General features: G+C 42.5%; 1 protein-coding gene and 1 long non-coding RNA gene across 7 annotated transcripts in view; one reads left to right on the plus strand and one right to left on the minus strand.

Moving 5' to 3' along the window:
- Positions 1 to 10,497, plus strand: part of ARHGAP26 (Rho GTPase activating protein 26) — a 466,073-nt gene that overhangs the window by 392,981 nt on the left and 62,595 nt on the right. For all 6 annotated transcript variants that reach the window (XM_082382702.1, XM_082382705.1, XM_082382704.1 and 3 more), the window contains exon 20: positions 2,889 to 3,042. In XM_082382702.1, coding sequence (XP_082238828.1) covers positions 2,889 to 3,042 — 154 coding nt within the window. The remainder of the gene's footprint in view (positions 1 to 2,888; positions 3,043 to 10,497) is intronic.
- The window catches only part of LOC309624593, a 1,127,080-nt gene that overhangs the window by 75,002 nt on the left and 1,041,581 nt on the right, over positions 1 to 10,497 (minus strand). The gene's annotated exons all lie outside the window — the stretch shown is intronic.

The following is a 10,497-nucleotide window of genomic DNA, read 5'->3' on the forward strand; positions in this document are numbered from 1 at the left end:
TATTCTTTTAGTATGACATTATTTTGAATTCATAGAATTATAACCCTCTCATGGGCAAGTAAATGTAATCACAGAGAAATATGAGCTTTAGTTATACTCTTCTGTTTCCTATGAATTCAGATTATTATGTCCTGCAAACTTGGCCTCAAACCAGAGTTAATAAAACTCTTCATCTCTCCTACCATATGAAGCAGAATACGTCTCCCCTTAACTTTTTATTTTCTGGAACATATTATCGTTAGTCACTAATAGTCTTTTTTTTTTTTTTTTTGCTGATAAGAATGAATAGCAGGAGCAGCATTTGTTAAACCAAATCTAATATGAAACTGACTCTTTCTTGTGAGTAAACTTGAATTTTGAAACAGTAAAACAATAAGGTTTAATATAAAGCAAAATAAATTTCTTATGTTTATGATCTGCCAATTTCCCAGAAAAAGTTTTGTGGTGACTTTAGTTATATACCAGATACATTAAAATCACCAATGGACAACACATCTTTTATTCAGGTGCCATCTGAAAGTTTTAAAAATTTGTTGACTTAATATCACTGAACTGTCCACTTTAAAATGGTTAAAATGATACATTTTCTGTTGTGTGTATTTTACCATAATTTTTAAAAATGTATTGTTTGAAGATTTTTAGGTTTTATAAAGGTATTGTATTAGCATAACAATGAAAAATTTAAAAGACCACCTCTAATCTCATTATCCTATCAAGCAATATTTACATTTTTATTTTCTCTTCCTGTTGTCTATAAACATAATTCCACATAGCTTCAATATAATTTTCCATTCTTATCTTTTCATACTAAATTTCAATTTTATGATTCATAGTTATACTTTTCAACATTGTATTCACAAGGTTTCATTGAGTTGGTCAATTTTTTAAATTGGTGAAAACTTGGAAATAACCTGAAATAAAGTATTGTAAACATCTTCATAAATACAGCTTTTTTTTTTCTACTTAAAAAAAAAAAAAGAATACGTCTCCATTGAGCCCCAAAGAAGTGTCATCTTTACTCCCCTTGGAATGAAGGTAGTCCTGGGCTCCTCACACTTTTTCAGGAGTCTTGATATGAGGATTTCGTCCAAAGGAAAATTTTACTTATACTGATTCATACTGATAAATGGCATATCCATTCCCTCAATGATCCTCTAATTATGTAATTTTAGAGTTGTTTTTTTTCCTGGTAGCAAGTACCCATTTGCAGGCCCTGTTAGTCCTCCTGCATCTTGGCTCAATGTAACTCTTTTGATTTCTCTTTCTTTGTTGTTTCTCTTTGGAACTCAAGCTTTTGAAATACGAATAGTTCTAAACCTCAGGACTCAATAATCTACTTTTTTCAAAATCTATTTAGAGTTCAGGAATCTCCCATAAGCGTCACGGGGTTTTTAAGTGTTCTGTAGGGCTTCAAACATGGCATTGAGAATTTGCCAAGATACTAGGTGGTATTGGTGTATACATGTGTTTTTGTGTGTTTCTGTATGTGTGTACCTAATGTGAAGATTACTCTAACATCATTTCATAAGCATATTATATTTTTACATACATGAGTAGTGCAAGGGAAGAGTATTTTTTATCATGACCTCACCCCCTTTATTGCCTAAAGAGAGCCGGGTTCACTTGTTGACCTCTAAACTACCATATCAGCGAGCCTAGTCTGCTTCTTAGGGATATGGTATACCTCTGGTTCATTTCAGAAAGGTCCAGTGAGGATTAACCCAGACATGACATTTCTTGATACGTAAACTGATTGCCCAAAACATCAGTTGATTCCAATATGGTGTATCTGTAAGGAATGTGGAACAAGAATGACATTGTATGTCTCTAATGTTTCGCTGCTGCAGTGGTGACCATGCCATTTGGCTAAATCATCCCCAAAGTGTTTTCTTCAGTGCATGGTTCCAAGTTTTTAAAGATGTGAAGAAACAGAAAGTTCTTTTCTTTGAGCAAGGTTCTGAAGTTTACAAAACACATTCTTGCATGTGATCCCACTTGATCCTCATGACAGCTCCCCGAGCTGTGTAAGGCATTTCTCATGCTCCCCATTTTATAGCTGCATTAACCAAGAAACAGAGAGTCAAGGAATATTCCCTGACTCCATACAGCCAGTCAGTGGTAGGAATTCAGGTTTTCTCCCTTCTGACTTGGTAATATTTTCCAAGCACTAATGTGACTGCTTGGAACATGGACTCAGTTTTGTATATGCAGACTACTCTGTAGTCCTTACAGATCTGTTGATCAAAGAACTAACTGGAAGCTCAACATCAAATACTTGGAGCTAGAAGCAACCCAGAAGAGTCTATCTGGGGAGTGGTCAGGGGTTTAGACTGCAGAGCCATAAGGAAGTGGATGTCCAAAGAGTAGATATTTTATGGCATGGTACTATAGGGTCAAAGGTAGGACATGGCTTAGGCAAGTAAGACCATGCTGGGGGCAGGAGTTTTAGAATAAAGGGTGAATGTCACCAAACCGAGAGGATATGATTGATTGCAAGGGGGCTTTGAAGGCTCTCTCTGTTCTGACCATCTGCCAGTCCAAAGAAGACACAGTTCGTGGTGTGGTGGTGGGTCCAGTCTTAGGAAAAGGCTGGTCATATGAACGGGGAGATGTGTCCTGTCAAGGGAGATGTGTCCTGTCTGTCAAGGGAGATGTGTCCTGTCAAGCGGAGGATGGAGTTTTTGCTCTAAAGTTTCAAGTCACCTGTTACTCTTGGGCTCTTCCTTTCCCACTTGTAATTCTTATCCTTTCCTATGTCCTTTTCGTAGCCTCATTGGCACCAGAGAGCTCCATCTAATCTCTTTATTTGTAAACTTTTGTATAGGTAGGGGCAGACTATCCCTATGGAATAATATTAATATGGAGTTTGTGGCTTTTTCTCCCCCCAGAGGAACAAAGAAACAGCCTCATCGACTCCAGTTTGGAATCTGTCGTCTCATCAAATGCAAACAGCATCCTTAATTCTAGCAGCAGCTTACAGCCCAACATGAACTCCAGTGACCCAGACCTGGATGTGCTCAAACCCACCCGGCCCAACTCGCTGTAAGTATGACATCTGGCTGCCGGCCACAGGGCGCCCTTGGTCAGCCATTCTGCCCAGCATGTGCTCTCTGGCCCTATCTGACTTTGAGTATTGTCCCATGAACCTGGTTTAAACCTTCTCCCTCAACTTGGAAGCTTGGCTAAGTTTGTTTTGGATTTTTTAAGCATCATCACCTCAAAGGGGAATCATTATTCTTAACATACTGCTTCTTGGCCTTGGTGATGTTTGATTTACTATCCTGCTGAGATGGCTTTGGTGATGGCTCATTGCCTGTGCTGGCTGCTGGGCATGAAAAGCGATTTCTTTTAGTTTTACAAACATCCGGGCACTGTAGTAGCTCCGTAGATTGGTAGCTAAGTCTGCTTCACTCATTTGTGTTGTCACAGTTTCCCTTCTCCCTGACTATGTTGATTATGTTCAGTGCTATCTCTGTGTCCACCTCCAGAGGAAATAGCTCCCAGGTGCTCTTTGAGCCTTCAACTCCTCAAACCTTAGCATGACCGTGATCACAGAGCAAATTCTCTAAAGGAGAAGAATCTCTGTTGCTTCATTCTTGGGTGTTGAGCACCCACAGCTGAGACAGGCAGTTTTGAGGCTGGTTGTCCAACCCTCCACGGAAACTAGATCTACTCTGCTTGGGCCAGAAAGTTCTCTTTTGTGGTTACATCCCACATTACTTAGCCTGCTTCTTCAGACCACCCCATAAATCTTGTCCACTAGAGCCTTTGCATAAAGAATGTGAGGCCATGACAAAACAGCTGGACTCTCCGGCCACAGTTGTATAAGACTCAGGAAGAACAGAGTTGACTTTGCCTTTCTCTGGTGAAAATAGTTTGAGGTTTGGCCACAAATTGCCTTCAGGACTGTTGTTTCTCTTGGTGAGACCCCAGGATGTCAGAACCTTTTCCTGCCCCTCTCCCTGCTGTGGTTGCATGATCGCGCTCCGCCATTCTATCGTGCTAACATAGTTACAGATCTGCAAAATGGGTCTAACAATTTTTGCCTTAGAAGGGACTAAGGGATATTAAGGTTTGGAAGGAAAAATGACTCTAAAATGGATATGAGGCACTTAGAAAATGCAGCAACAGTGTAAGATGGAATTGTACATTGAGAAAATCAGGTCTCTTTTTAATTGTTGGCAGCTTTAAGTCCTACCTTGATATTCAAGAAATGTAATTACCTGTTATCAGGTAGATGATGTGTTTTTTTTTTTTACCAAGAACTAGCCTCAAATGCTCAGAATAATTTAACTTGTTCAGCTTGTGGGCAGTGAGTCCTTTCTGGTTCTCCACGGCCAAACTTGCCTGTGGAGCCTCCCTTCCTTGATGGATGGCTCTCTCGGGTACTCCTAGAGCCGTTTTCCTTGCAGTTGCTGAAGTTATTTGTTGCTCAGCATGAGCAAGGTTGAATTTCTAGCCCAAGTTGCTTAACACTCCCTGATTTTAGCCGGCGGCACCAACTAGTGGTCTTTAATCTTTGTTTTCTGCTGCTGGGGGGCTGGGAGCCCCCCAAGTCACCATTGAGTACAGTGTGTCCAAAGAGGCTGCTTTGGCAGCTATGTGGAAATGGGGGGTTAGGTCTTTTAAACAGGTCACGGAGGAGGGGGCTTGGGATTTTTTATTTTTCAGTTGTCTAGATGTGATTTGTTTTACATAAAACACTGGGGGTCACTTTGCCTGCTTCACGCCATCCACCAGACGCATCCCTACCTGGTGTATGTTTGGGGGGGCTTTCCAAGGAAGGGAGGATGAGGCCAGCAACAGTCCACTTGTTTGCCTCTGGTGGAGGTAGGAATGTGGGTGTGTTTCCCACAAGACTGTTGTCCTCCAAGCCGAGTGAATCGCTAGCTGATACCTGGAAGTCTTGAGCTCCAGGAGGGCTGCTCTTGAGGTGGAAGCAGTGCTGACACCAGCGTTTGCCACGGACCTGATGAGGGCCATGCCGTCAGCCCTGCACACTCTGCAGCTGGTTCTCCACCCATTGCTGAAACCCAGGCCAGGAGTTGTTGTCGCCCAGTTTGTGCCTGCCAGATTTTTTCTGCCTGGGATTGGCCTGGCCTGGGATTGGACCACCGACAGATGGATGAGAGGTCATCCCGGCAAATGGAAGCCACAATACTTCCCTGAGTCAGTGAATTCTGAGGCACCCTCTGCCATGGTGCTTGGACTCAGTTGCAACTAGCCGAGACCACTTGGGTCTCAGCCTCGGTCCTGGACCCTTTCATTCCTTCCGTCGTTGTTCGCTTAGAGGTGCACAGAGCTCCTTGAATGGGGACACTTAATGACGCAGATGAAAACACGAGACCAAGTCGAGGGGTGGGGGATTACCGTTACCTTGACTGTAAATTAGGCACAACGTGGGGAAACCAGTCACCAGAAAACTGTCCGTTCTTTTTATTTCATTCATTTGTTTTTCATTGTTTTCATAATGACTGGAATGATCCTTCTGACCACATAACAATCATAATGAAAGAAACTTGTTTGTGACTCAGCACCCCTTGGTACTTTGGAGGCCACATTTTGCTGTCTCCTTGGTAAATCTTTCCTAATTCTCCAAGGAGATGAGGGTCCTCTTGTTTGTGTGGACGTAATGCTAAATCAGGCATCAGAATCAGAGATGCCACCATTTCAGGCTTGCCAGGGCAAGGCTGCAGGGATCCTCTCTTTGGCAGTTCCTCAGCTGGACCTCTTGAGGCAGCCGTCTCTCCTAAAGATCAGAGGACACTTGGTGAGCTGAGACCAAAGTTTAGCTCATCTAAAATGGTCAGCAAATATTGCTGACCTGGTTTATGCTCAGAACTCTGCTGAGCTACCTGGGGTAAAGGAGAAAAAGAGGATTCCTGGCCTCCCCGGGAATTTACACTCTGGCTGAGGAGGAAAGATGGTGGTAAATGGCAGTGCTAAATGGGGCTTAGAGCTCATAAGTGCATTTAGAGTTCAACAACTCTTAACTGGGTATCTGTTAGGTACACAAACCGGTCAGTGTCGGGAAAAGTGGAGTAGATGAAATGTGATGTGGGCACCAGGTAAGATGATATGGGTGGATGAAGAGCATTTCAGGTAAGGGGATGAGAGAGGCAGAGATAATCCAGGATGGAGAAAAACAGTCTACAGACGTGTGTTGGGGGAGGGGGAACTTAGTTCTTCCCCCACCACGACCACCAAAAAAAAAAAAAAAAAGATTGAACCAACCGTTAAGATCAGGTCACTTCACACAAAAATCCAGATTTCATGCTGGAACCACTAGACATCCACACACACACACACACACACACACACACACACACACACACAATAATGAATTTAGACACAGACCTTACAGCATTCACAAAAATTAACTCAAAATGGACCAAAGACCTAAATGTAAAATGCAAAACTATAAAATTTCTAGAAGACAACATAGGAGAAAATCTAGGTGTCTTTGGGTTTGGCAAAGACTGTTTAAAGACAACACCAAAAGCATAATCCATGAAAGAAAAAATTGGTAAATTGGACTTCATTTAGGCTAAAAGCTTCTGCTCTGCGAACGACATTATTAAGAGGATGAAAAGCCAAGCCACAGACTAGGAGAAAGTATTTGCAAAACACATATCTGACAAAGGACCAGTATACTAAATATATAAAGAACTCTTAAAATGCAACAGTAAGTAAACAAACCACCCAGTTAAAAGCTGAGCAAAGGATCTGGAGAGACACCTCACCAAAGAAGGCACACAGATGCAAATAAGCATATGAAAAGACGCTCAAGATCTATGTCATTAGGGAACTGCAAATTAAAGCAATGAGATCTCATTCCACACTTATTAGAACGGCTAACATCCAAAACACTGACATCAAATGCTGGTGAGGATGAGGAGCAACAGAAGTCTCATGCCTTGCTGGTGGGAATGCAAAATAAGAAAGCCACTTTGAAAGACAAGCTGACGGTTTCTTATAAAACTAAACCTAGACTTATCACACAAAACAATCAAGCGATCACACTCTTAGGTGTTTACCCAAATGAGTTGAAAGCTTAGGCCCACAAAATCCTGCCCACAAATGTACATAGCAGCTTTATTCATAATTGCGAAAACTTGGAAGCAACCAAGTTGTTCTTCAGCAGGTGAATGGATAACCAAACTGTGGCACGTCCAGACAATGGAATATTATTTGGTGATATAAGGAAATGAGCTATCAAGTCATGAAAAGACTTGGATGAACCATAAATGCATATTGCTAAGAGAAAAAAGCCACTCTGAAGAGACTACAGTATGGTATGATACCAACTATATGACATTCTGGAAAAGGCAAAACTATAGAATCAGTAAAAAGATTAGTGGGCAGGAAGGACACAGGGCATTTTTAGGACAGTGATACTCTTCTGTATGATATCTAATAGCAGATATTACTAAATGCATAATGCAAGACATTATGCATTTGTCGAAACCCATAAAACCCATAGAAAAGAAAGAGTGAATCCTAATGTAAACTGTGGACTTTAGTTAATAGTTAATAATAATAGCAATAATAATAATGTGTCAGTATTGGTTCACCAGTGGCAATAAACGTACCACACTATTGAAAGGTGTTAATAATAGGGGAAACTTAGGGAAAGGGGAGAGTTCTATGAAAACTCTAAGTTATTTTGAGCAATTTTTCTGTAAACCTAAAACTGCTCTAAAAAGTAGTCGATTAGTAAATTGTTTTTTAATCTAGATTTCCAGCTTCTTCTGAAAAGTTAAAAGATTTGGCCACACTAAATTCATATGTTGCTTGGTGACAGATGATACTCTTTAGTCACTATCTTCTTACGGGCCCACTTCACTCTTTTCTGTCTCCAAGGCCTGTGATAAATTAAATACAGCCAAAGAATCTTTGCAGCCCCTCCCCTTAAGAGGTGGAGTCCTTGAATCTAGGCCGGCCTTTACCCTCTGACTTGATTTGATCATTATATGACTTCCAAGCCCAGGCCACAAGGCCTTGCAGCCTCCCATCTCCTCTTGGAACCCAGCCACCATGTAAAAAGTACAGCCTAGCCTCCTTGAGGATGAAGGACTGTTAGAGAGAGAAGGCCCGCTGTCCCAGCCAAGCCCAATGCCCAGGCCACCAGTCAGCTAATGCAGCCACATGAGTGAGTCCAGGAAAGACCAACAGAAAAGCTGCCCAATTACCCCACAGATTCATGAAAAATAATACATTGTGGTTGTTCTAAGCCACTGAATTTGGGCCAGTTTTTTCAGCAATAGTTAACTAACACAAGTCAGAGTCATGGGCAGCTTCCTTGGGATGGCACTGGGCGGCCTGGGTCAGGTATGGCAGATTCTCACTGTAGCATAGTGGCACGTGGAGATTAGCCTTTCCATTTTCAGAATCTTCTTTGAAAGAAAATGACTGATAAATGAGATTCTAAGAAGTTCAGAAACAAAACAAAACCCATAGCTGATGGCTGAGGCATGGAAAGCAGGAAGCCCTAGGTTTTAATCTTGGCACCAACATCGACTGACTGGCTGGTGCTCTTCCTCGGCCCTGAACATGCCCCTGAACGTGCCCATTGCCCGCTCCCGGTGGTGGAAGGAGTGGGGCTGACCTGTCTCTAAGAACGGAGGTCATTCACTGGGTGCTTAGAAAGGACTGCAGAAATAAGTCACTCTCTCCTCTCCCAGTGACCAACAGAGATGGCCTCGTGCCACCGCTTTTCTGGGAGATAGTGATTTTTAAGGAGGAAGTAAACAAATGCTGAGAAAGAAGTCAGGGGACGTCCCACTAGGGACTTAAGATACTGCAGTAATTCCCCCAAATTAAGACCGACTAGGGGAATGCTTTATTCAAACCGCTGGGGTAGGGATAGAGGGGCTTGTTAGGATTGAAAGAAGGCCAGGAGAGCAGGGGAAGATTCCAGCAATGGAGGAACCCAACCTTGGAGTTCTCCCTGCCTAAGTGGTCCCCACCCCTAAAAAATAACTCACTGCCCAGTAGCCCCATCAATAAAACTAATTTTTCTCATCCTTTCCGCCTAACACACACACACATGCATTTCCAAGTTATTTCTGGTTACCTAAAAGACGTGTGCATGCCAGACGCCTTCAAATTCTGCCAGAGTCAACCGTCCTCTCTGGTTTTAGTGGCCAGTGAGAGGCGGGAAGAGAACAGTGCCTGGAATTCAGAGGATAAACAAGGCCTGCTTCCAGGCAGAGTTGTTTCTCTGAAGCACTGTTGGCTCCTGCTGCATTTGATTCAGCGGCTCTCATCTGAAACCTGGGGAGAGCTTGCCTGGAGAGAGATCTCTAAAATTTTACTTCTGTTTTACTTATTCAGTCAAAATTCACTCAACAAATATTGTTGAACACTGACTGTGGGCCAGGTGTTATTCTGAGTGCTGAAGATAGAGTGATAGAAAGATTAGAGTTTCTGCTCTCATTGATTTTATATTCTAGTAAGGTAACATCAGTATCTCAAATTATCAAATGTTGAGAAGTTCTGTGGAGAAAACCAACATAGCGTAAAGGAGGTACAGATTTGGAGGGGAAGGAGGCAAGTTACTTTAGGACTTTCTGCCTCAGTTTCTTCATCTGTAAAATGGGGTCATCATACCCTCCACAAAAATGTGTTGTGACAGTTAAATGAGATCACCTTTTGTCATACCATTTACATGTACAGCACTGTGAATGGCAGTTATCGGTAATGACTCAGAGGCCCTCTTCCACACCATCCTTTCTCTTCCTCTATTCCGTCAACCCTGGTGTGTATTTTTCGGGTGCAGAGAGATGTCCCAGGCTGTTCTGCTCATCTCTCCGCACAGGCTTCCTATCTTGGTAGCCTGGAGCTCTCTGTCAGGTCAGTCTTTGAGTATCAGTGAAAAGGAGGGGACTTCTACTGTAGAGGCAGGTGCTGCCCCACCTTAAACCTAGACCAGCTGGGGTAGGCAGGCCTGTTCCTGAGACATGTGGGAACCTCCACATCCCGTGGGGTACCTGATAAGCTGCATGCCTAGCTGTTATTTATTGGGACCAAATGAATCACTAAAGGAATAAGAGGCATTAGACAACTGATAACTAATGGCATATTTTTTAAAGTAATTTTACCATCTAAGTGCTACTTTATGCCAAAAGAGTTACACCCAAACAGGCAGCTATGATTTTGCTACAGTGATCTTTATTTTGTCATTCTTTGGGATGCAGGGATTTGAAAGAGGAAGTTTTCCTCTGTGGTTGAGTCAGTTTGCTGTGGGAAGAGGATCTTTCCTGTTAGATTGAGGTACTGTTTCTCACCTACCTCCAAGCAGAAAAGGTCTCTTCAGACAGTTTTGCCTGAAAATTTGGTGGTATTCCCCACCTTGAAAAATAGCTCAAAAGCGTAATGATTTTCACAAGGAGTCATTTGCCTTTTCTTGTTACTCCTCACCACCCCCGCGGTGGCTTCAGCCTGCTTGGTCGTGGTTGTCTCTTGGACAAGCCCAGAACCATCCCTCTTACATCT

This window comes from Balaenoptera borealis, assembly GCF_965194805.1.
Source record: "Balaenoptera borealis genome assembly, chromosome: 2".
NCBI lineage: Eukaryota > Metazoa > Chordata > Mammalia > Artiodactyla > Balaenopteridae > Balaenoptera > Balaenoptera borealis.